This window comes from Salvelinus fontinalis, chromosome 24, assembly GCF_029448725.1.
Source record: "Salvelinus fontinalis isolate EN_2023a chromosome 24, ASM2944872v1, whole genome shotgun sequence".
NCBI lineage: Eukaryota > Metazoa > Chordata > Actinopteri > Salmoniformes > Salmonidae > Salvelinus > Salvelinus fontinalis.
This window is the reverse complement of record NC_074688.1, coordinates 33,163,321-33,190,810: the sequence shown is the minus strand read 5'-3', so window position 1 is coordinate 33,190,810 and position 27,490 is coordinate 33,163,321. Positions and strand designations below refer to the sequence as shown.

At 43.0% G+C, this 27,490-nt stretch overlaps 1 protein-coding gene across 1 annotated transcript; it reads right to left on the bottom strand.

Annotated features, from left to right (window-relative positions):
- Positions 1-26,997, bottom strand: LOC129822324 (retinal guanylyl cyclase 2-like). Its single transcript, XM_055880518.1, has 18 exons — positions 26,253-26,997; positions 13,140-13,441; positions 12,508-12,862; positions 12,328-12,412; positions 10,823-10,919; positions 10,602-10,736; positions 10,397-10,477; positions 9,945-10,121; positions 9,587-9,743; positions 8,845-8,994; positions 8,358-8,506; positions 5,693-5,856; positions 5,298-5,490; positions 4,945-5,119; positions 3,326-3,424; positions 2,826-2,920; positions 2,643-2,728; positions 1-1,665 (listed from the first exon to the last, which is right to left on the bottom strand). The coding sequence occupies exons 1-18, from the start codon at positions 26,995-26,997 to the stop codon at positions 1,581-1,583; spliced, it is 3,330 nt and encodes a 1,109-aa protein (XP_055736493.1). The 3' UTR covers positions 1-1,580.
- Between the last annotated feature and the right edge of the window lie 493 nt (positions 26,998-27,490).

Sequence of the window (27,490 nt, the reverse complement as noted above, 5' to 3'; positions counted from 1 at the left end):
GTCTCATAAATATCCAAGACTTATAACATAATGAATGCATCTTTACGTTACTGATTACGGATTACATTAGTCATGTAACTGTAATCAGTAACAAATTACATTTTTCAACACTGTGCATCTTGAAAATTTAAGTTGCAAACTGTATATTATTTTAATTCATTGTTCTCATAGTCTATGAAGTAGATGAAATAATAGAAGACAATAAAAGCTCACCAATATGTATCATCAAACATCAATCTGCATATATCATTGCTCATGTTATTTGGTAATGATCTATTCATGTTTTCCGCTGCATAGGTAACCCTAAAGTATGAGCTCATAGCGCCTGTAATGGACGCTCATTCATTTTATTTTATACAAGTCATACCTTCAACCAAACAAGAGATGGTACTCTTGTCCATGATGGCATAGACATCAGACATGACAATTCTTTACTTGTCTTGTCTATGGAGAATCAGTATCCTCCGTGGCTCCAAATGCCCTGCTTAAAGGAAAGCCGTTTTACAGAAACATTACATAGAAAACCTATAACAACGGGACACAGCATGCATATACTCATTTTGTTTTGAATTTCTAGAGGTCAATGTAAAACATAGAAATCCAGTGTCTGTCCTTAGTTTTTGCATTGTATCATTGTCCTCAAATAGCACTCTTTTTTCTCATACAAAAAAACATGATTAATATAGGGAATTATTTACCTAGATGCCAACAAACTTGTTGTCCATTAACAATACAGTAGATATATATCCGATTTCCTCTCACAATTTTGGAAAGCTAACCGTACATCCATACAAAGCTTTTCGGCCATAACTTAAAAATTGAATATCATATTTTGCCATAACTAACAAAATGTCTTATTTCACCCCACAACTCTCATCAGGTGGAGAGAAGTGCTCCTTCCAAAACGTTTAGAAGAGTGATGATTATTATTTTTTTTAAATGTAACATAACTCCTATTATGCATGTGATTAAAAGCTATAGTACAGTATGGGAGTGGAGCGATACAGTAATACATCCTGTTGAGCACTGGGGCCTCACCCCCACCCTGCCATGGAATACAATTTATGTCAAATTGACGTCAAAAGTTGATATGTTTTGGATTTTAGCTAACCCTAAACCTTTTCCTAACCTTAACTTAATTCTCCTTAGCTGCTACATTAATTCTCCTAACTTGCTGCGTAAATTCTCCTAACCTGCTACCTAAAGTCCATTTTGACATAAACTGTATCCCATCTAGACAAAACCACTCCACTGACACGAAGCCACTTAGTGGCCAATGGGAGACCAGAAACATAAGTGTATGGTTCATTAAGAAGACACGCACTATCCCTGTCGTAGGACGGTAATACAACAACCTTCATTTCATTAGTGCTCTCCCTTTCTGCTGTGCTGGCCACAAGCAGATTACACAGACAGAAGCCAGGAAATCCTATTAAAGGAGGCCACGTAAGCTGCAGTGAGCAGGCCGGTCCATGCCCTCTGTCCTCCAGTTCTTCATCATCCCTTTCTCTTCCTCTCTCTCTCTCTTTGGATGTGTCCTCTTCTCCCCATGTTTGTCTCTCTCCGTCTGTCTCGTCTGCTCAGATTTTAGGCTTGTCCACCTCCCGGTTGGCCTTGCGAAATATCGTCTTGATCTCATCTGTCACCATCTCTTGCCAGTTGTCCCTGAGAATGGAAGATCAAATAACATTTAAACATACTTTCACTTAAAACAGTAGTCTAGTAGGCCTATCAGATTATAGTAAACAAGACAGCTGGTGAGACGAGAGGACATGGCAGAAGAAGCATGACTGAGAATGTTAATTGTCTTAGAGAACAGGAGGCTGGAGAGGGAAGGACGGCTCATAATAATTTCTGGAATGGAGTGAATTCCATTAATTCCGTTCCAGCCATTTCTATGAGCCCGTACTCCCCAATTAAGGTGTCACCAGCCACCAGTGTCTCAGAGGTGCTGCCTCAAATGAGAGTGTGAGAAGAAAGGATGGACGGAAATGAGGGTGACCCACTCACAATGGAAAGAGATTATCCAAAATGAATAGAGCTTTTCTGGGATGGTCAAGCTCTGCTTTAACGGTATTGAAGGTGATAAGATCAGAATATTAGAGAAGAGATCAAATCAAGACTTGAAGAGATCAGATCAAGAGACTATGGATAGACAGTATAGGGGGCGGGGTAGTAGAGGGGATCAACAAAATCCCACAGATTGTGAAATCCACAAACTACATGCAACAGAAGAACCCACACAACAACTAGCTTTCCACCATGACACAACAGAGCACGGCATGCAAGTTGCTAGCTACCTCCTCGATTTTGACTCAGAGAATCAAGCTTTTTTCTCTGCTTTTTTCCCCTTGTACGCAGCTATATCCTCTGGGTTCAGTCCATGATTGTCATCCCTAAAGTAGGCAAAACATGTAACACCACCATAACAGCCTCAATCATATCCTAGTATTCAATGGGGCTCCATTTTGCTCATGTAGTGAATGATGAGAAAATGTGTGAAATGACTACACATAAACACATAGAACTGCTGTATAATCAATGCACAAATATTCACCAAATGAAATGTAGACATGTTAAGATTCACTTAGGGTGGTTCTCGCCAGGGTGTCAACATGAGGTACTGTATTGTGAGTTCCTACCCTGGTTTAATCTCTGGAGGGTTCGGTAAAGGCTTTGTGAAGTTTTCTTTCCCAACCAGCCAGTATGTCTCTTCAATGCCTTTACCCTGTAAGAACACATCATTATTCATGATTTATTTATAAACAGTTGAAAGAAATCCTACAGGTGAACACAGAGGATAATGTATTGTGAAGTGTTTATACCTTCAGCTCTGTCATGCCCCTGACGTCTATCTTGTAGCCCTCGTTGAGGGAGCGTAGGATCTTCACAGTGCTCATGTTCACATGAATTCTATAAGCTGAACGGAAATAACACTGTCACTACAAACCATACCATAATGTAGACATCCTGAGCAGAAATACACTGAGTGAACAAAACATTAAGAACTGACCAGGTGACTCCAGGTGAAAGCTATGATCCCTTATTGATGTCACTTGTTAAATCCACTTCAATCAGTGTAGATGCAGGGGAGGAGACAAGTTAAAGAAGGATTTCTAAGCCCTGAGACAATTGAGACATGGATTATATATGTGTGCCATTCAGAAGTTGAATGGGCAAGACAAAATATTTAAATGCCTTTGAACGGGGTATGGTGGTAGGTGCCAGGCCAGGTGCACTGGTTTGTGTCAAGGGGGTGCAACTCAATATTAGGAAGGTGTTCTTAATGTTTTGTAAATCAACACCAAGAACCTCTGATACTCACGCAGCCCAGTGGATTCCATACGAGAGGCAGTGTTGACTGTGTCTCCAAAAAGGCAGTACCGAGGCATGGTCAGACCCACCACCCCAGCAACACATGACCCTGTACATACACAACACACATGTGCATCACATCTCAGACATCACATTGAGAAACCAAACCCTGGCCTGCTACTGTTTCAGCCACCCTCGTTATGAATGATGGATCCCCACATACAGACAGTTAGAAAAGGAAATAGAATCAAAGTGATTGATTGTGATATGAAGAGCTTATTTCCAAAACGTTATATCCACACATTTTTCACATTTGTGTTTTTTTCACCAGAAATGATTGCTGCTTATGGGTACCTCCATGTGTGTGTAAAATATGACTGTTTCAATTAATAGATTTTAAGTGTGGATTAAAATGTAGATTTTATTTTTGCAAATCGCTATGCCCATTGTTTAGCTGGAATGGAATGTTTGCATACTGTATATTTGGCTGTGATATTTGGTTGTCTCACCTACAGTACCAGTCAAACGTTTGGACATAACTACTCATTCAAGGGTTTTTCTTTATTTTTACTATTTTCTACATTGTAGAATAATACTGAAGACATCAAAACAATTAAATAACACATGGAATCATGTAGTAAGCAAAAAAGTGTTAAACAAATCAAAATATATTTTATATTTGAGATTCTTCCAAGTAGCCACCCTTTGCCTTGATGACAGCTTTGCACACTTGGCATTCTCTCAACCCCAGCTTCATGAGGTAGTCACCTGGAATGCATTTAAATTAACAGGTGTGCCTTGTTAAAAGTTCATTTGTGGAATTTCTTTCCTTCTTTATGCGTTTGAGCCAATTAGTCGTGTTGTGACAAGGTAGGGGTGGTATACAGAAGATAGCCCTATTTGGTAAAATACCAAGTCCATATTGTGTCAAGAACAGCTCAAATAAGCAAAGAGAAATGACAGTCCATCATTCCTTTAAGACATGAAGGTCAGTCAATGCTGAAGAAATTTCAAGAACTTTCAAAGTTTCTTCAAGTGCAGTCGAAAAAAACTTTAAGTGCCATGAGGAAACTGGCTCTCATGAGGACTGCCACAGGAAAGGAAGACCCAGAGTTACCTCTGCTGCAGAAGATAAGTTCATTAGAGTTAGCTGCACCTCAGATTTCAGCCCAAATAAATATTTACGTCACAAATGTATCAAAGTTCTTTATTAAAAATGTATTTATTTATTACAGTACATTTGACTGTAAAACCTGGCAATACTACTTATTTATTTGTGAGTGAAGTGGATACATAGCGTTTTGCAAAAAAACATGATTATTTGTCTCTGAAATGAAAACATCAAGTGATAGATTTCAAACAAATACATGTCTGTCATTGAACAACCCCATGTCATGATTAGATAGTGAAAAAACACACCAATCGCTTTCCTAAGTTCTTTAAACTGTAGAAGATAATTTACCAAGATTTCTGAAAATGGATATATAGCATTTTGGAAAGAAACTCTTCATCTTTATAAACACCTCACATTGGGATTCAGCCATTGACCAAGATTGATCAACTAGCTAATATGTGACCTAACTTCAGAGTGTGTCTGCCAGGCAGGGACAACCCAATGCCCTCTCTCACCTGAGTGTATCCCTATACGTATCCTGACGGGCACGCTGGGCATGTGGCGCATCTGGAAGGTGCCCACAGAGCTCAGGATGTTCAGGGACATGTTGGCTATCTCCGCTGCGTGTTTGTTGCCATTCCTCTTGGGTAGACCTGATGCCACCATGTAGGCGTCACCAATGGTCTCCACCTACACAATGAAAACAAACAGGCATACAGTAAATCATTGCCACATCGATACTCAAAAAATCATCACGTCACTTGATTTGTGTTGTTGTGATGCTTCCCTAGCACCGCAGCCCAACCCGCAACTATGATGCTCAGCACATTTCGGTTCAACTCAGTAGTGTGAAAATAGTATAACTGACCTTGTATACGTCGTGGTTGCTGAGCACAGCGTCAAACAGCGTGTACAGGTCATTGAGCAGGTCCACCACCTCGATGGGATCACTGAGGGAGGAGATGGTGGTGAAGCCTACTATGTCACTGAAGTAGATGGTGACCTGGTCAAAGTACTCTGGCTCCACCGTCGCACCCGTCTTCAGAGCCTCTGCCACAGAACTGTAACGTGACAGGGGACATTTTGTGTTTGTGGTAATGTGACACAGAGCAACAAACAATCATTAAAAGTCAAAAGTATGGTACTGTATCATGTTATGAAACGATAATACCCTTGGCATTGTACAAGAATGATATCTTGAAATAACAAAATGCCCATTGTCTTCTTTAGTTGTCTGTGTGTGTGTTATAACATGAAGCTCACGGAGGCAGCATCTCAGACAGCAGTTTCTCCGTCCTCTGTTTCTCCACTTCCAGCTCCTCTGTCCTCTCTCTGATCAGGTCCTCCAGGTTAGATGAGTACTGTTCCAGCATCCGCAACATGGAGTCAATGATGTTGGTCTTCTTGCCCTTGTTGATCAGCTTGAACTGTGACACAACACCATCATCATCATCATTGGTGCACCACTACATTATGTAATATTATGTATGACTTATGCTCTCTGTAAAAATCCATAAAGCTATGAGCCAAGACTTCGTCCGTGTCTGAATATCCATACTAGCGTTTTCAAAAAAAATTTTAGGGGTGGATCAGCTTTAATATTGCTGATATATTGTTGCTTCCATCAATGTAATTGTCTACATCATTTCCAATCCCCCAGATATTATTTGGGTAAATATATATATCCAAATACATACATACGTATGTTTTGAGAACGTTTTGAGAATGACACAAATATTAATTTTCACAGTCTTCTGCCTCAGTTTGTATGATGGCAATTTGCATATACTCTGGAATGTTATGAAGAGCGATCAGATGAATTGCAATTAATTGCAAAGTCCCTCTTTGCCATGCAAATGAACTGAATCCCCAAAAAACCTTTCCACTGCATTTCAGCCCTGCCACAAAAGGACCAGCTGACATCATGTCAGTGATTCTCTCGTTAACACAGTTGTGAGTGTTGATGAGGAAAAGGCTGGAGATCACTCTGTCATGCTGATTGAGTTCGAATAACAGACTGGAAGCTTCAAAAAGAGGGTGGTGCATGGAATCATTGTTCTTCCTTTGTCAACCATGGTTACCTGCAAGGAAACACGTGCCGTCATCATTGCTTTGCATAAAAAGGGCTTCACAGGCAAGGATATTGCTGCCAGTAAGATTGCACCTAAATCAACCATTTATCGGATCATCAAGAACTTCAAGGAGAACGGTTCAATTGCTGTGAAGAAGGCTTCAGGGTGCCAAAGAAAGTCCAGCAAGCGCCAGTACGTCTCCTAAAGTTGATTCAGCTGCTGGATCGGGCACCTCCAGTACAGAGCTTGCTCAGGAATGGCAGCAGGCAGGTGTGAGTGCATCTGCACGCACAGTGAGGCAAAGACTTTTGGAGGATGGCCTGGTGTCAAGAAGGGCAGCTAAGAAGACACTTCTCACCAGTAAAAACATCAGGGACAGACTGATATTCTGCAAAAGGTACAGGGATTGGACTGCTGAGGACTAGGGTAAAGTCCAGAAAAAAGCTTGTCCGGAGAAGACAAGGTGAGCGCTACCATCAGTCCTGTGTCATGCCAACAGTAAAGCACCCTGAGACCATTCATGTGTGGGGTTGCTTCTCAGCCAAGGGAGTGGGCTCACTCACAATTTTGCCTAAGAACACAGCCATGAATAAAGAATGGTACCAACACATCCTCCGAGAGCAACTTCTCCCAACCATCCAGGAACAGTTTGGTGAAGAACAATGCCTTTTCCAGCATGATGGAGCACCTTGCCATAAGGCAAAAGTGATAACTAAGTGGCTCAGGGAACAAAACATCGATATTTTGGGTCCATGGCCAGGAAACTCCCCAGACCTTAATCCCATTGAGAACTTGTGGTCAATCCTCAAGAGGCGGGTGAACAAACAAAAACCCACAAATTCTTACAAACTCCAAGCATTGATTATGCAAGAATGGGCTGCCATCAGTCAGGATGTGGCCCAGAAGTTAATTGACAGCATGCCAGGGCAGATTGCAGAGGTCTTGAAAAAAAAGGGTCAACACTGCAAATATTGACTCTTTGTATCAACTTCATGTAATTGTCAATAAAAGCCTTTGACACTTATGAAATGCTTGTAATTATACTTCAATATTCCATAGTATCTGACAAAAATATCTAAAGACACTGAGGCAGCAAACTCTGTTAAAATGTATATTTGTGTCATTCTCAAACTTTTGGCCACGACTGTATATATACATAAATATTCATACATATACACATACATACATACATACATACATACATACATACATACATACATACATACATACATACATACATACATACATACATACATACACTATTGAGGAAGAGAATTGTCTTTTCAGGGGAGGGTTGCACAATCCCGTGAACTTTCAATAAATTCCCTGGTTTTCCAGAAATCCTGGTTGGAGGATTCCGAATTTCCTGCTTACTCCCTCCTGATTCCATGAATCCTCCAACCCGAATTTCAGGAAGACCAGGGAATTTATTGAAAGTTCTTTTAATTTTGCGACCCTATTCCAGACTCATGTGTGTTTGACAAGAGCTGATAATCAGCTGATAATGAGAGAAGGGAACGCGCTGTACCTGAATGAATGAATGAATGATTGGGAATCAACGCAATTGAGCATTATTAGATGACATTCTCAGGATGGGTGAGCCTAGTATGTTAATATATGTTGCTTACTGCATTCATTTTTCCTAAACAGTACGTTCTAAACAGTATGTAATACGATTAGTACACAGTATGTTGTTTTATTAAGCAGTAGGCAAGACAGATTTCGGACATGGCCAATGAGTGCTGACAGACCAATTTCTGCTGTCCACAGCTCATAATTACCCAGACATATTCCCTGCATTACCCTGCTATGACACTGACAGCAGATAACCATGGAGACAAATGAGGGTTTCTGACCTGGTCAAAGATCTCATCGAAGGCTGGTCTGCGGTCAGGCTGTTCGCTCCAGCACTGTTTCATCAGCTGGATACACTCCAGAGGAGCCTGATCTGGGGCCACCGTGGGCCTGCACATGGGAGGAGGCTTCTTCACCTTACGGATGATCTCTGATTGTGAGGGAGAGGGAAAGAGAGGAGAGAGGTTATACTGTACAGCAGCACGGGAGCATAACAACTCATTACACAGTTTATTGTCCGCTGGTACTAGACAGCTTGTCAAAGCAAAGCAGACATTCTGTATGTACAATATGTAGCTACATTATACACTGTAGATATGGGGAATTATTGTGATTTACAACTCTGACATTCCTCGATAGATACCAGTATAACAAATCAATCAATTGATGTTGATTCAGATGACAGAAAAATGACCTCAAGCTAAAACAAAAAAATGCCTCTAAGAGTGGATTGTATGGTTTTGCTTGTTTTGTATTCCCCAGACCTACCCGCAGGAGTCAGACCCAGCATGCAATATGGAAGTCCTCGGACAACCACCTCTTGGAGTATAATGGCAAAACTATACACATCTCCTTTATAGGTCCCCTTCCGAGAGTTCTCCACGTCTCGGAGGAACTCTGGAGCTGTCCAAAACTGATCTGAGATAGAGGCACAGGGTCACGATATTGGCAAGGTAGTTAAATGCAGCACCTGGGAAGCATACAGAATCTAAATGACATAGATTATATTCACAAACTAGAAATACAAATGAATGTGTGTCAAGTCCATCTTTAAAGGTCCAATGCAGCCATTTTTTTCTCGATATCAAATAATTTCTGTGTAACAATTAAGTACCTTACTGTGATTGTTTTCAATTAAAATAGTCAAAAACAAACAAAAATAGCTTCTTAGTTAAATGCAATTTCTAAGCAAGAATTTTGCTAGGACTGTTATGGAGTGGTCTGAGAGAGGGGCCTAACTGGAGGAGCCTAGTGGGAGGGATGTGTAACCTGCAAAGAAACTGCTATTGGCAGAGAGGAGGGCAAACTCTCTTTGTTATGATGTCACCAAGCGGTCCAAAACCCCACCCATCCAAAACAATCTGAAGTGTAACTATCAATTCTTTTCAAACAACTCTAACAAGGCATTAACAAAAAAAAAATATGTTGTTGACCACACGGCTCCTTTAACGTGATATGGAAGAGTGAACATTTTCAAAAACAAAAGTGCAGATCTAGGCATAGATGTTACCTTCAGGTGGAACTAGATTTTTGGGGGATTTCTGGGATTCCAGCAGCTCGTTAAAGCCGTAGTCTGTGATCTTGAGGACGAAGCGACCGTCCACCACACAGTTCCGTGACTTCAGCCGACCGTGAGGGAACTCTCGATGGTGCAGATACTTCATACCCTGAGAGGCCAATATGATCAGAACTGGTAAACCATTGGTGTTACTTATGACAAAGTACCAGAGAAACATTTTAAACGTTTGATCTGCTGGCCGAAACATGAACTGCTGGCCGAAAGTTTTTAGAAGATATTTTTTATCTTATTGGGACAAATTAGACTTGTGGAAAAAGTTTTGCAACATGATGTGTCAAACATGTTATACCTTGATTAGGTCCAGCAACAGAGAAGACTTGAACATCCACTCCAGCTTGACGTCATCGTTCCTCAGGAGGTCCTGGAGACTGCCACGGGAACAATGCTCCGTCACCACGGCAAACATGTCACAGTCTGTGAAAAACCCCAGGAACGGATTGATGTTCTCATTTCGCAGATCCTTCATCTGGACACATTCACACAGAATTAAGACCCCAAAGTTAACAAAAACAAACCCACATCCCAGACATGACTCTATACATTGTAAATATGGTATTGGCACTGACCTGTATATAGCTTCATCTCTTATTTCTCATGTTTTCTTTATTATATATACACAGTATATATTTATTTTAGATTTTTATACTGTTTTAGAAATTGATTACTGCACTATTGAGTAGAGCTCGCAAGCAATTCACTGTACTTGTGCTTGAACTTACTGTTGTTATGTTTTGGTTTTACCTTTGTAAAGATCTTGGTGGTGCTCTGCTTGACTTCCTTGAAATGTCCTTCTTCAAACTTTTTCAGCCACACCCAGTCGCCCTTTGAAGCCATGAAAGAAAATGTGGTTTTATTTTGGCTCCATTCTCTACAAGTCTCATTGAACTATTTTAGGATAGGGATGAAAAGTCGACTTGTTGTTCAACGGTCAACGTCGTCAACCTACCTCATAGACAGCTACATTTGTGGTGTCATGTGTTGCGGTAGTGATGCTGTTCACAGAGTGGTGCGGGTCTCCTGAATGCATACTGTTGTTGTCTATTGCACTTTTAGATTCACTCAGGTCCTCTAGAGTGATTTTCTATGAGGCATAAAATAGATGACTGAACATACAGTATATCAGAAAGAAGTAATGTTGTAGAGAATCACATGGGGAAATATATTTACCCTCTTGCTAAGTTGAGGGTTGATGAACGTGAGGTCCTCTCGAGTCAGTAGGATCCGATTGGGCCCCTTCACCAACTGGATCTGCTGGATTCTCCTCCTACCAGCCAATCAGAGAGCATGTCAGCCAAGGTCACAGCAAAGCAATAGCAACTATCTCTGTCTGGGTTTTTAGTCTCTATGTATCTAAACAGCAGAGGTGGGACCAAGTCATTGTTTTACAAGTAAGTCTCAAGTCTTAGCACTCAAGTCAAGTCTCAAGTCAAGACAGGCAAGTCCGAGTCAAGTCTCAAGTCAAAACCGACAAGTCTCAAGTCAAGTCTCAAGTCCTAAACTTTGAGTTTAGAGTCCCAAATAAGTCATAATGTGCTCTTCACCAAATGTAATTTCACTTCATATTTTTAACAAGAGTAATAGTTAGTATATTACGTTGACGCAAATCATGAATGCTTTTTAAAAAAATATATATTTATTACTTTCCAAATAAACTTTATATTTCCATGGAAATACATGGTTAACCATGAGAAGACCCCCCATAGCGATAGACTATCGAGGGTCGCTATGGGGCGCAATCGGGCGATGTAGGCTTGTACACAATCGCCCAACCTTAACAAACAAACAAACAAACAAACAAACAAACAAACAAACAAACAAACAAACAAACAAACAAACAAACAAACAAACACACACACACACACACACACACACACACACACACACACACACACACACACACACACAGTAGTCTAACGTATGTCAATGGTTTTAGGAACATCAGTAACATCAGGCAGGATTTAGTGGGCTACCAACTGCCGAGCCAGTTGTAGCTCAATCTTGGGTGCAATGTTCACGTTCCTGCACTGACTGACTGTGTGGAGGCTCATTGATTTAACGTTATGTTAGCCTACATGCTACACTAGCAAATATATAAATTATATAGCTGTCTGCTATATTAGCCACGACTTACCGTTCTTTGTGCAGCTTCAAATGTCGAACAAAGTTGGAAGTTGTTGCGCCTCCGTCTGTTATTTTCTTCCCGCATGTTTTGCAAGTTGCGATCCGTTTTTTGTTGATACATCGTAGTCTTTATATCCGAAAATAATAATTTGGGGTATCAATCTTTCCAAGGGCTCCGTCTGAATTCACCCGCCGACGTTTCTCTGCACTGCCACACGCAACCATTTCTCAGCTGGCACAATTTGATTGGCTACTGTCCGATTCAAACTGTAATCTGTTAAATGAAGAGTTGATGCGCTGCACACTATTTTTAATAGCATCATTTTTAATATCTGGGCTTGGGGAGGGTATCAAGTCAGGTCGAGTCAAAAGGCTCAAGTCCAAGTTAAGTCGTGAGTCATTGGTGTTAAAGTCAAAGCCGAGTTGCAAGTCATCATATTTGTGACTCGAGTCTGACTCAGAGTCCAAGTCATGTGACTCGAGTCCACACCTCCGCTAAACAGCATACAAATACAGTAAAAACAGATGAACAGGACAGTGAGAAGAGTTACCTTACGAACAGACTTAGACCAAGTCCTCCCACGATCAGAATGAAGATGATCACAACCACCACTATGACGTAGGTTATCTCCACACCTGAGACACAGGTAAGACATGGAGACTAAATACATAGTTTGGTTGTGTGATGGAAGAATGAAAGACACAAACTAACAGACAAACAGGTGCTCTACCTCCAGTGCAGATTGTGTTTGGTTCAAACCAACAGCTGGAGTCTGAGGGGGGAGGGGAACCCCCAGGGAAATGAATGGATTTTCCTGCAAAGCGGACCATGTCAGCGCTCAGGTCCACCAGATAGGAGCGGTACAGCTGACCCTCCCATCCGTCGGAGTCCAGGATGACATAGTTGGTCTGGCTCTCCCCTTCAGTGTCTATCTTGATCTTCTGGTTGAAGCCAGAGAACGTCATGTTCCTGGTGAAATAAGCTAGATTGGTCCCGGAGAGCCACTGGCCAGCTCTCCTGGCATTGTGCATGGCTTTGGCTAGGACGTAAATACTGTTGTAGATGGTTCCAAACAGGGGGTTGACCTGGAATGCAAGGCCATTGATAAATGGTTTATTTGGTTAAAATGATTAGCTTTTCTCAAACTGAGAGTGATACACTGATGTAAAACTCACCCCCAAAAAAGTTGTATATCAAATGACATATGGTGTTTCTCTACATAACCAATGTTCAATAAATACAATCAATGGCATATTTATAATACTATTGTAATAACAATGTAATAACATAACAATCAATTGAAATTCAGATGGAATCCACTCACATCCCACAATTGAAAATATCAAGAATCACCCTCCTCACCTGCTGTGGGACCAGTGATATGGTGAGTTCCTCAAACCTCTTGGCCATGTTGAACGCCTCGTTGAATGACATCAGATCTGAGGACACAGTGATGGTGAGCACGGCGTCGTAGGCCTGCCGCAGCTTGGTGTTGTTCTGCAGGGGGAAGTAGGATGTGTTGGAGTAGGGCAGGCTGTAGAGCAGGGTGTCGTAGGGGACAAACACGTAGCGGCCCTTCGTCAGACCCATCTCATGGGCCTTCAGCAGGAAGGCTGTCTGCTGCTCCCCACCAATCAGAGCAGAGTGCATGCACATGATGATCACTGGAACACACAGGACAGAGACAGTGAGGGATCGCCACCTTAAAGGGGCAATCTGCAGTTGCTACATAACATTTGGGATATAAAAATAAATTATATGTACAGTGCCTTGCAAAGTATTCATCCCCCTTGGTGTATTTCCTATTTTGTTGCATTACAACCTGAAATGTAAATATATTTTTATTTGGGTTTCATTTAATGGACATACACAAAATAGTCCAAATTGGTGAAGGGAAATGAAAAAATTAACTTGTTACAAAGAATAAAAAAAAAAAAACGGAAAAGTGGTGCGTGCATATGTATGATGCCCCTAAATAAGATCTGGTACAATAAATTACCTTCAGAAGTCACATAATTAGTTAAATAATGTCCACCTGTGTGCAATCTCCTGTGTGCAATCCACCTGTGTGCAATGTCCACCTGTGTGCAAGTGTCACATGATCTCAATATACAGTGAGGGAAAAAAGTATTTGATCCCCTGCTGATTTTGTTCGTTTGCCCACTGACAAAGAAATAATCAGTCTGTAATTTTAATGGTAGGTTTATTTGAACAGTGAGAGACAGAATAACAACAAAAAAATCCAGAAAAACGCATGTCAAAAATGTTATAAATTGATTTGCATTTTAATGAGGGAAATAAGTATTTGACCCCTCTGCAAAACATGACTTAGTACTTGGTGGCAAAACCCTTGTTGGCAATCACAGAGGTCAGACGTTTCTTGTAGTTGGCCACCAGGTTTGCACACATCTCAGGAGGGATTTTGTCCCACTCCTCTTTGCAGATCTTCTTCAAGTCTTTAAGGTTTCGAGGCTGATGTTTGGCAACTCGAACCTTCAGCTCCCTCCACAGATTTTCTATGGGATTAAGGTCTGGAGACTGGCTAGGCCACTCCAGGACCTTAATGTGCTTTTTCTTGAGCCACTCCTTTGTTGCCTTGGCCGTGTGTTTTGGGTCATTGTCATGCTGGAATACCCATCCACGACCCATTTTCAATACCCTGGCTGAGGGAAGGAGGTTTTCACCCAAGATTTGACGGTACATGGCCCCGTCCATCGTCCCTTTGATGCGGTGAAGTTGTCCTGTCCCCTTAGCAGAAAAACACCCCCAAAGCATAATGTTTCCACCTCCATGTTTGACGGTGGGGATGGTTTATATGTAATATGTAATATGTAAAAATGTAAAATGTAATAAAATGTATGCACTCTACTGTAAGTCGCTCTGGACAAGAGCGTCTGCTAAATGACTAAAATGTAATGTAAAAATGTTTCTTGGGGTCATAGGCAGCATTCCTCCTCCTCCAAACACGGCAAGTTGAGTTGATGCCAAAGAACTCCATTTTGGTCTCATCTGACCACAACACGTTTACCCAGTTGTCCTCTGAATCATTCAGATGTTCATTTGCAAACTTCAAACGGGCATGTATATGTGCTTTCTTGAGCAGGGGGACCTTGCGGGCGCTGCAGGATTTCAGTCCTTCACGGCATAGTGTGTTACCAATTTTTGTCTTGGTGACTATGGTCCCAGCTGCCTTGAGACCATTGACAAGATCCTCCTGTGTAGTTCTGGGCTGATTCCTCACCATTCTCATGATCATTGCAACTCCACAAGGTGAGATCTTGCATGGAGCCCTAGGCCAAGGGAGTTTGACAGTTCTTTTGTGTTTCTTCAATTTGCGAATAATCGCACCAAATGTTGTCACCTTCTCACCAAGCTGCTTGGCAATGGTCTTGTAGCCCATTCCAGCCTTGTGTAGATCTACAATCTTGTCCCTGACATCCTTGGAGAGCTCTTTGGTCTTGGCCTTGGTGGAGAGTTTGGAATCTGAATGATTGATTGCTTCTGTGGACAGGTGTCTTTTATACAGGTAAGAAAGTGAGATTAGGAGCACTCCCTTTAAGAGTGTGCTCCTAATCTCAGCTCGTTACCTGTATGAAAGACACCTGGGAGCCAGAAATCTTTCTGATTGAGAGGGGGTCAAATACTTATTTCCCTCATTAAAATGCAAATCAATTTATAACATTTTTGACATGTGTTTTTCTGGCCATTTTTGTTGTTATTCTGTCTCTCACTGTTCAAATAAACCTACCATTAAAATTATAGACTCATCATTTCTTTGTCAGTGGGAAAACGTACAAAATCAGCAGGGGATCAAATACTTTTTTCCCTCACTGTATATACACCTGTTCTGAAAGGCCCAAAAGATTGCAACACCACTAAGCAAGAGGCACCACCAAGCAAGCGGCAATATGAAGACCAAGTAGCTCTCCAAACAGGTCAGGTACAACGTTATAGAGAAGTACAGATCAGGGTTGGGTTATAAAAAAATATCCTAAACTTTGAACAGCCCACTGAGTACCATTACATCCGTTATTAAAAAATTGAAAGAATATGGAACCATAACAAACCTTCCAAGAGAGGGCCAACCACCAAAACTCACAGACCAGGCAAGGAGGGCATTAATCAGAGAGGCAGCAAAGAGACCAAAGACAACCCTGAAGGAGCTGCAAAGTTCCACAGCGGAGATTGGAGTATCTGTCCACAGGACCACTTTATGCCATACACTCCACAGAGCTGGGCTTTACGGATGAGTGACCAGAAAAAAGCCATTGCTTAAAGAAAAAAATAGGAGACTCCCTAAACATATGGAAAAAGGTACTCTGGTCAGATGAGACTAACATTTTGCTTTTTGGCCATCAAGGAAAACGCTATGTCTGGCGCAAACCCAACACTTCGCATCACCCCGAGAACACCATCCCCACAGTGAAGCCTGGTGGTGGCAGCATCATGCTGTGGGAATGTTTTTCATCGACAGGGACCAGTCAAGGAGGGCATCAATTCTGAAACTGTTCAGAATTGAAGGAATGATGGATGGCGCTAAAACAGGACATTTCTTGAGGGAAACCTGTTTCAGTCTTCCAAAGATTTGAGACTGGGATGAAGGTTCACCTTCCAGCAGGACAATGACCCTAAGCATACTGCTAAAGCAACACTCGAGTGGTTTAAGGGGAAACATTCAAATGTCTTGGAAGGGCCTAGTCAAAGCCTACACCTCAATCCAATTGAGAATCTATGGTATGACTTAAATACTGCTGTACACCAGCAGAACCCATTTAACTTGAAGGAGCTGGAACAGTTTTGCCTTGAAGAATGGGCAAAAATCCCAGTGGTTAGATGTGCCAAGCTTATAGAGACATACCCCAAGAGACTTGCAGCTGTAATTGCTGCAAAAGGTGGCTCTACAAAGTATTGACTTTGTTGGGGTGAATAGTTATGCACGCTTAAGTTGTTTTGTCTTATTTCTTGTTTGTTTCACAATCTTCAAAGTGGTAGGCATGTTGTTTAAATCAAATGATACAAACCCTCCAAAAATCTATTTTAATTAGTGGTTGTAAGGCAACAAAATAGGAAAAATGCCAAGGGGGATGAATACTTTCTCAAGCCACTGTACAACTGTCGTACCCCATCAGAACCCAAAATATAAGCTTGTTGTTTCATGCAGACCCCCATAGTCTCTGTGCCCAAGAACACCAAGAATACCTGCCTAAATGACTACCGACCCGTAGCACTCACGTCTGTAGCCATGAAGTGCATTGAAAGGCTGGTCATGGCTCACATCAACACCATTATCCCAGAAACCCTAGACCCACTCCAAATTGCATACCGCACCAACAGATACACAGATGACACAATCACACTCCACACTGCCCTTTCCCACCTGGACAAAAGGAACGCCTACTTGAGAATGCTATTCATTGACTACAGCTCAGCGTTCAACACCATAGTACCCTCAAAGCTTGTCACTAAGCTAAGGACCCTGGGACGAAACACTTCCCTCTGCAACTGGATCCTGGACTTCCTGACGGGACGCTCCCAAATGGTAAAGGTATGTAACAGCACATCTGCCAAGCAGATTCTCAACACAGGGGCCCATCAGGGGTGCGTGCTCAGTCCCCTCCTGTACTCCCTGTTCACCCATGACTGCATGGCCAAGCACAACTCCAACACAAACATTAAGTTTTCCGATGACACAACAGTGGTAGGACTGATCACCAACAACAATGAGACAGTCTACAGGGAGGAGGTCAGAGACCTGGCAGTGTGGTGCCAGGACAACAACCTCTCCCTCAACGTGATCAAGATTAAGGAGATGATTGTGGACTACAGGAAAAGGAAGGTCGAGCAAGCCCCCATTCTCATCAACGGGGCTGTAGTGGAGCAGGTTGAGAGCTTCAAGTTCCTTGGTGTCCACATCACCAACAAACTGTCATGGTCCAAACACACCAAGACAGTTGTGAAGAGGGCACGACAACACCTATTCCCCCTCAGGAGACTGAAAAGATTTGGCATGGCTCCTCAGATCATCAAAAGGTTCTACAGCTGCATCATCGAGAGCATCCTGACGGGTTCATCACTGCCTGGTATGGCAACTGCTCGGGTACAGAGGGTAGTGCGTACGGCCCAGTACATCACTGGGGCCAAGCTTCCTGCCATCCAGGACCTCTATACCAGGCGGTGTCAGAGGAAGGCCCTAAAAGTTGCCAAAACTCCAGCCACCCTACTCATAGACTGTTCTCCCTGCTACGCATGGCAAGCGGTACCGGAGCGGCAAGTCTAGGTCCAAAAGACTTCTTAACAGTTTCTACCCCCAAGCCATAAGACTCCTGAATGGCTAACCATTACGTTGCTGCTAATCTCTGTTTATTATCTATGCATAGTCACTTTACCTCAACCTACATGTACATATTACCTTAATTACCTCGACTAACCGGTGCCCCGCACATTGACTCTGTACCGGTACCCCCTGTATATAGTCTCGCTACTGTTATTTTATTGTTACTCTTTAATTATTAGTTATTTTCTATTTTCTTCTTTTTAATTTTTTTTATTTTACATTTTTATTTATTGTTTACTTCAGTTTATTTAGTAAATACTTTCTTAACACTTATTTTTTCTTAAAACTGCATTGTTAGTGAAGGGCTTGTAAGTAAGCATTTCACTGTAAGGTACACCTGTTGTATTCGGCGCATGTGACAAATTAAATCTGATTTGTTGTCAGTGGCGACCTGTCATTCATACCTGTTTTGAGCCCCACCTGTTGTTTTTTAAATGATTTTTGTGCGTGTTTTACATGTTATTTAATTTGTGTCACATATCAGTTTGCAAACAATGGGAAAACAAATTTATTGATTGAATAAAGCTGCATAGGAATATGGTCTCTTTCTTGCTTTATTTAGTAAGGCAGCTCCAAAAAGCAGGTGTTTCAGCCTAGCTCAGTGCTTTCTGTGGTGGAAGGGCAGCCAGTGGAAAATACAGAGTTTTGGCATTGTTAATCTTCTCTAGTTGTGCCGTGATTGTCTCAGGATTCTGTCACTCATGGGGGGGACACAACGTCCCTGCAGAATCTACAGGGAGAGCTAGGCAGTTCAAGCCCCATTTGGTGCTACCATAGATTTACATTAGAAGTGCCCATCCAGCATGACTTCTGCCACATTGAAACATTTGAAAACTCGAAACTCAGAAATCAGTGAGTTCAAGACAACTGGAACTTGGGAAAAAACGAGCTCCGACTGGGAAAATATGCTTTGAACGAACATCCAACTCGGAATTGCAAGTCGGGAACTCTGGCCTCTTTCTAGAGCTCCGACCTGAAGATCACTGACGTCATGATTCAACTTTGTTTTTTCAGAGTTCCAGGTGTCTTGAAAGCACCACAAATCCAGAGAATGTCAGACTTTGATAACAAAGTTTGAAGACAAAATTTGCCAACAAGAAGGATCACCGCGCCACCTTTCTATTTAAGTGAGCAGAGCACAACAACTGTGAGTCCAAAAATGTATTTTATGCTGCTGCATAAATTATGTAATATGCCAGGGGGATATTGGGGGATGTTTTTCAGCGGCAGGGACTGGAAAACTAGTCAGGATTGAGGGAAAGATAAACAGAGCAAAGTACAGAGAGATCCTTGATGAAAACCTGCTCCAGAGCGCTCAGGACCTCAGACTGGGGCGAAGGTTCACCTTCCAACAGGACAACGACCCTAAGCACACAGCCAAGACAACACACGAGTGCCTTTGGCACAGGTCTCTGAATATCATTGAGTGGCCCAACCAGAGCCCGGACATGAACCCGATCGAACACCTCTGGAGAGACCTGAAAATAGCTGTGTAGCGATGCTCCCCATCCAACCTGACAGAGCTTGAGAGGATCAGCAGCGAATGCAGGTGTGCCAAGCTTGTAGCGTCGTTCCCAAGAAGACTCAAGGCTGTAACTGCTGCCAAAGGTGCTTCAACAAAGTACTGAGTAAAGTGTCTGAATACTTACGTACATGTGATTTGTTTTTTATTTAATAAAATGTGCAAAAAATTCTACAAAATTTGCTTTGTCATTATGCTGTAGTGTGTAGATTGATGAGAGAAACAAAATGTAATCCCTTTTAGAATAAGGCTGTAACATAACAAAATGTGGGAAAAGGGGTCTGAATACTTTCCGAATGCACTGTACTGTATTACACTAATACTAAGTGTCTGTTGTGTAGTAAGCTGTTAGTAACCCATGTGCCTATTAGTTAGTAACCCACGTAGCCTACTGTTCTTACTTGGTGGTGCACATGTAGCCTATAATCTGTTTTTGAGAAATGTAATTGAATACTGTAAGAGCTTTCATTTTCTGCTTATACGCCCTCTATTTATCCTACAGTTCTGACTTGGTGTACAGAGAGAATACTGTAAGAACGGCCCATGTTCTGAATTCTGTCGCTGTACATTTCAAATGCGCTGAACAAAGTTATTTTGACTAGTCCATCTTAGCTCACTCATTAATGTCTTAATCGAAATGATGGATTGCCTCATGCTGTCATCGTTCCCTTATGCCCTAGTTTGTACATCTCAATTGTTATAGGCCTATTGCTTCTATAGGTCTCTCATTAGTTCCTTATTCATCAATTTAGGCAATGTTGGAATTATTTCATTGTTTAGCTTACTTTATGCTTACCGTGTTTTATGATTCTGATTATCTGGACTTGTCCAGTGACTGCTGTGAAAGGACAGCTGACAACATGGGAAAGTCTGTGTGACAGCTTGGAGAGACAGCTGACCGGAGGGAATAGACCCCAATGGGGCTGTAATGGGCTAGCTACCCATGTTGGCAGTCTCCGACGCTGCTTCAGTATGTTGGAGACACCCGCTAAGTGCTACTGAAAGTCAACAAAGGAACATACCCCTAGAGCCTGCGAGAGCTGGGGCGCAAGATGGCTCAACGACTGATCACACGGCTACAGACCCAGGAATGGAAACGACTACGAGTAGGAACACAGCACATGAGACAACCATAACAGCAGCAGGACACACACTTCAGGTGTGCAGCTGTGGTTGGGAGAGAGTAACATCGGCAAGGGGGTTAAGGATCCATCAAGGGAGGAAAAGGTGCTTGGGAGAGCAGAGACAGGGACCTTGCATTGACCAGTACTTCTTACGAAGCAGCCAGTCAAATCAGTCGAATGAAGCACAGCGACGGGACGCAAACCAAAGTTCGCAGAGCATCAGCACCCCTGTAACGGAGGAGGATAACACAAGCACAGAAATGCCGGTGGATGAACTCACCCAACCACAGAGACCTCTAAAAGAGGAAAAGGTCAAAGGGCACAGACCGAGTGTGAAGTTGTCCCAAGCTGTTGAAAAGAGAGAGTGGGAAACAAACAACAACGACCTGACAAAAATCTTGGAACAACAGGTAGGAACAGCAGAGAAAAAGCTTGAAAGGATGGGAGACATTATCTACCACTACGGAGTAAACGAAAGGAGAAGTGGCAAGACACCACCCGCGCCAGCCAAATCTAGGAGGCAGCAAGAGATCGAGATACTTGTCAGAGAGAGAAGGCAGCTGAGAAAGCAGTGGAAGAAGGCCTCTGATGCAGAGAGAGAAGGTCTCATGCTACTCCAAGCAGACATCAAATGTCGGCTGGCAACCTTGCGAAGAGCGGAAAACTTAAGGAAACTTCGTAGGAAGAAGGAACACTCAAGAACACGGTTCTATAAAAAAAACTTTAAGTTTGTCAAAGACCTCTTCGCAAAGGAAAAGTGCGGAATCCTAAAAACTCCAAAGCCAGAACTGGAAGAACATCTGGAAAAGGTCCACCAGGACACGAAAAGGCATGAGCAGATAATCATCACACATGACATCCCACCTATTCAACCACCAGAATTCAATCTGGACACTGACCCTCCAAAATGGAAGTAGAGAACATTGTCCGACGAGCAAGAGCGGCCTCGGCTCCTGGGCCTAATGGAGTACCATATAAGCTCTACAAGAACGCCCCGGATGTTCTACGCTTTCTTTGGAGGCTCACGAGGATAGTGTGGCAGAAGGAAATAATACCAAAGGCATGGCGAAGGGCTGGTGGTGTGCTAATCCCGAAAGAGAAGGATGCGACAGACATCAGTCAATTCCGACCAATCTCCCTTCTCAACGTCGAAGGGAAGATCTTTTTCAGTATAATAGCACAGAGGCTGTCCACTTACCTGGAAAGGAACAAGTACATTGATACATCTGTACAGAAAGCAGGCATTCCTGGTTTCTCTGGTTGCCTGGAACATACTAGTATGATTTGGCACCAGATCCAAACAGCTAAGAAAGACAAGAGAGACCTCTATGTCATCTTCCTCGACCTGGCCAATGCCTTTGGCTCAGTTCCCTGTGAACTCCTCTGGGAATCCTTCAACTTTTTCCATGTACCAGAACCCATCACTACACTGGTAAAGGCCTATTTCCAAGACCTGCAATTGTGTTTCACAACACCTGACTTCACAACAACATGGCAGCGCTTGGAAGTGGGCATAATGGCAGGCTGTACAATTTCACCTCTGGCCTTCACTATGGCCATGGAAGTCATCATCAGGGCATCGAGATGGGTGGTCGGCGGTGAGAGAACTAAGGAAGGGCTCCGTCTCCCACCTATCCGAGCATACATGGATGACATGACTACACTGACCATCACTGCAGCATGCACCAGGCGGTTACTTGCAAAACTGCAGGATAACATCAAGTGGGCCCGGATGAAAATCAAGCCAAGCAAATCTCGAAGCATCTCCATAGTCAAGGGACAGCTTAAAGATGTGAGGTTCTGCATTGGAGATGACCCGATACCAACGGTGTCTGAGCAACCCGTCAAGAGCCTGGGTAGATGGTACAACGAAAGCCTCCGAGATAAAGATCAAGTGCAGCAAGTAAGACAGGACATCGCCGACGGACTTGAGAACATCAACAAGACCCTACTGCCTGGGAAGCTCAAGCTTTGGTGCCTACAGTTTGGACTTCTCCCCCGGGTAATGTGGCCACTCACCGTCTATGAGGTCCCAATAACAACAGTGGAGAAGATGGAGGGAACCATTACCTCATACGTGAAGAAATGGCTGGGTGTCCCACGATGCCTGAGTAACATCGGCCTCTATGGCAAAGGGGTCCTTGAACTACCTCTTACAAGTCTAACGGAGGAGTACAAGTGCTCTAAAGTAAGACTTCAGATGACATTGAAGGACTCCAAAGACCAGACCATCAGCAAGGCTGCACCTCCCCTACAAACTGGACGGAAATGGACATCATCCAAGGCTGTGCAGCAAGCAATATCAGCCCTGAGACACCAAGACATTGTGGGGAATATCCAGCATGGAAGAGGAGGCTTTGGCCTGGCAGCAAGCAAACCAACGTTCCATAAGGCAACAACATCTGAACGCAGGAAGCTGGTGGTCGAGGAGGTGCGCAGACAGGAGGAGACTGCAAGAAGTGCAAAGGCTGTCTCTCTTGCTAAACAAGGGCAATGGACGCGGTGGGAAGGCCTGGAGAGGAGAAAGATCAACTGGAGTGAGCTTTGGCAAATGGAGGCAAGCAACATCAGCTTCATCATAAGAGCTGTTTATGATGTGCTTCCATCACCAAAAAACCTACATCAATGGTATGGCGAGGACCCGACCTGCCCCCTCTGCCCAGCTCCAGCGACTCTCAGGCATATAATGACAGGTTGCAAGACCAGCCACTCACAAGGCCGCTACACCTGGAGGCACAATCAGGTCCTCAAGAGCCTGGCTGCAGCACTTGAGACCAAGAGGAGTGCAACCAATTCATTACCTCCAAAAACAAGCAATCCCGTCAAAACAACAACATTCATCCGGGAGGGACAGAAAAGGCCCAAGCATCCTCCTACAAAGCCAGAAACTGGACACCTAGGCATGGCCCGGGACTGGAAGATGCTTGTCGATATTGGCCAGCAACTAATTTTTCCACCTGAGATTGCTTCTACCAACCTTAGGCCAGACATGGTACTCTGGTCCCCTTCACGAAAGGCTGTGTACATCATAGAGCTCACAGTCCCGTGGGAAAACTCTGTTGAAGAGACCTACGAGCGTAAGAAACTGCGTTACACAGAGTTGGCAGCAGACACAACTCAGCGTGGCTGGAATGCAAAAGTCTGGCCAGTTGAAGTGGGATGCAGAGGATTCGTGGCTTCTTCCACCATCAGGTTGCTGAAAGAACTTGGAATCCATGGACAGGCTCTGCGGCAGACCGTCAGAGCAGTTTCTCAAGCAGCTGAAAGAGGCAGCCAGTGGATCTGGATCAAACGGAAGGACCCTTGCTGGGCTATAATTTCATGACCCCCCACCCCCACCTGAGAACCCAATTCAGATCCATCCAACTTGAGGAGGGCATATGAGGTATGCGGTCAGCTGCAGGGCTGGCACAGGGAAGAGGACGCCCCTGCCTTGCATAGTCCCGTGGGAAATCTTAATTGGGCATGGGACACAAGCTAAGGCTTGATCACCCTTTAGCTGGCCACCTTTGATGAGGGTGTTTAGTGATTAAAGGCCGAAACACCCACTGATTCGAAGGCACACTACGGAGGATGTGTCCCAAAAATGACATCTTAACCCAGTCTAAGAAATAAACCTCCCATGCCACTCTGTCAACATCACGGCAAATCTCATGTGAGTGCATACCATCTATTGGCACAATGGACAGTTTCAACATCTCGTCCCGTGTTTTATGATTCTGATGTATTATAATTAGCTCATGTGCTTTTCTTGATGAGATACTATATAATGTTGTTGGGTCTGTAACCATGTTTGCCAGTGACATTCTCACCGTTCAAATATTTGTTATAAACAGTAACAGACCCATGTAATTCCAGTTGATTTTGCGAGGGTTGTTTTGTTTGTGCAATATGCTGTGATACAACCTGGCTCAAGATTATAACACACAATGGGAAACCACACACTGAGTAAAGGAATAACAAAATGAATTTATTCCAGAAATAAAGTAAACACTCAACAATAATCAGATGAGGCATGAAGGTCAGTAAATTAGGTCTCAACTGCCAAAGACACAACGAAAACCAAAGGTATGCATGGAGAGAGGAATCTCTTGCTGAACGGGGAAACAGTGCCTTTATGCCACAGCTGAGCTTTCACAGGTGTGCCGCCTCAGCAGTGACAACCCTCCTAGCTCACACACCTCTCCTACTCCGCCGCCAATCTCCTGCAGGAAGTAAGCACAGCTAAACCCAGTAGACAGAGCAGGTAGGGGCCGTCACAGTGGTCTGTGCGTCAATATATTGTATATAAAAGTGTATCCTCATGATCGTATTTACCTTCCTTTTTAGACGACATAGGCCTAATAAAATATTTCAAATGGTAGGCGAACCGAGTCTCTCTCTCTCTCTCTCTCTCTCTCTCTCTCTCTCTCTCTCTCTCTCTCTCTCTCTCTCTCTCTCTCTCTCTCTCTCTCTTTCTCTCTCTCTCTCTCTCTCTCTCCCTCTCTCTCTCTATCTGTGTGTGGTGACTTAAAGCAGAGTAAAGTTAAGGCCTCATCATCTTGTTGAATTTATCTGAAATAACATCTGAATTTTTGTTGGTGTCCATCCTGAAAGTGCTGAACAAATAGGCCAACCTCAGCTTGTTGCTTGCACTTGCTTATACTTAGAGTTAAGTATTAATGATATAAGAACAAACATTATGAATTTACTGAACATAAATGTAATAATGTTTGTGTATGGTTCAAAAGTCTAAACTCATTTTGGCGTTTGTTATTATTGAAGGAGAATGTGGTTCTTATCGAGTTACACAAATCCACAAGGAGTCAGTAGTAACCACATTTGTTTAAGCAAGTCAGCCATATCAGCTATGATTTTTAAAAAGGCAGTAAATAATCCTGAATGAATTGCTTCGCTGCCAGACAAGGCTCCGCTGATAGCCAGGTGTAGCGGTCGTAAGGATTCACTCCATGGTGCTGAAAGGAAAGATCTGCTGGTGGGACAGCTTTATGTAGGTCCAAACAGTTTTTGGGCACCTTTGTCACCATTATAATGCAATTAATGTATTGTTTAGTGTTGGGTAGTGGCTTTACTGACATGCATAAAAAAAGTTTGCCCCACCAAGATTTACATGATAAAATCGCCACTGCTTGTTGTACTCAAATGTTTGTAAACAACGTAAATGTAAACAAACACTTTATAGCCTCAAAACATGGTTAAAACTATTATGTTGATATAATGGATGGTTAGTACTTATATCCATAGCTCTTTCTAAGAATTTGAGAGTGGTTACATTTCTCCAGCCCCATCCCTCAGTGATTTGTTATTGTTTCAACTGCGGATTACCCCTTTAAACTGATCAGGCTCAGATTTTCTGTTGCCTAGTTTAAAACAATTTCTTTTTTTAAACAGTCTTGTGAGGCTTGATAGCATAGCCTGCACTTATTTCACTCGTATCTTTTCAGTAAACAAAACTTCATCAAATAGAAGGTAAATATGTTCTTAAAAACACTTGCCTTTGATCTCTCCAGCAGCCTGGATTCTGCTCAGTGTGCTTTCCATCTCCGTCTCGTTCATTCCCACCGACGCCACTATGCCAACGGGAAGTCCCTGGCTCCGCAGGGAGTTGGCCACTTTACCCGCGGTGTCTATCCAGATATCCTCATTGGAAGACACGATGCCGATGTTGGCCCAACTGAAATGCTTCAACACGGTGAACAACACCCGTGTAGGTGACGGCAGTGTCCGTGCGAAGGTTGGGTAGCTCTTGATTCGATCCAACTCATAGTTAATACAAGCCCAGGAAAAGATAGCTTTATCCCAGTTTTTGCCCAGAAGTGAGGCTGCGTCACAGTATCCTGGATTCGTGGGTCCGACGAAACCGTCCACCATCTTCTCGTAGTACACAAATGTTGTCAATGCTTTAGACGTTTCACATGCTTCTTGCAGGATCACAAAGTCCAATTTGCTGCCCAAATCTAAACTGAAATCCTCGTTTATTCTGCCCAGGGCCAGTTTAGCGGCCAGCGCAGGTAGGGCCTTGAAGTAGACCGGGTCGCAGTTCCAGGGCCCAAGGACCCCAACTTTGAAGATTAAACACTGGACACAGCATGGAAACGTCAAAACCCCGAGCAGGACCCATAGCAGAAAGTTATAGAATGGCAGAGTTGCAAGGCTGTGTCTGCTCTTGAAGATGGGGCCATAGGGATAGTTGGATAAGTCCCATAGCACACCTCTAACATTTAGAGGAATATGTTGCATTATCCTGCTGGAGTATCCGTATTGGTGAGCTGTGATCTGATCCTACATCAAAGCATTATAAACCAAACCAAAAACATCTGCAAAAAAAGATTAGGTTAGCCTATTCATTTGAACATAATTTATAATAAGGGTTAGGCTACTTCAAAGTTTTAGAAACTGCATAGTGTTAACACAAAGTAGGCTATGTGAGAGTGAGATCACTGTATTTGAGAGCATGTTATCTCAAAGAGACACTCTTGAATAGCATAGCTTTAATCATAATATGTTGCACTTACCATTGCTTTCTTTGGCCTTTTTGAAAGCTGTGAAGTCTGAGGATAGTTTTTTTAACACTCCTGTTTTTTTGCAGTAATCCTCACCTCACCATTCCAGTATTCTCTATATTTTCACTCATGTGAAATGTCATACCGTTGCCCAGTTGAAGCCACAACACCTCATTATCTTTCTGGCAGAGGCAGGAGCTCCGTTGTCAGTCAACTTCAGCACCCTGGAG

What these genes read in the sequence shown, in the direction of transcription:
- LOC129822324 (XM_055880518.1), bottom strand. Translation starts at nt 26,997, where the DNA reads ATGCAACATATTCCTCTAAATGTTAGAGGTGTGCTATGGGACTTATCC. An exon ending in CAAATGTAGCTGTCTATGAG is followed by an intron (nt 10,478 to 10,601) that starts GTAGGTTGACGA and finishes ATGGCTTCAAAG; the next exon opens with GGCGACTGGGTGTGGCTGAA. An exon ending in ACGTATAGGGATACACTCAG is followed by an intron (nt 3,425 to 4,944) that starts GTGAGAGAGGGC and finishes GTGTATGTACAG; the next exon opens with GGTCATGTGTTGCTGGGGTG.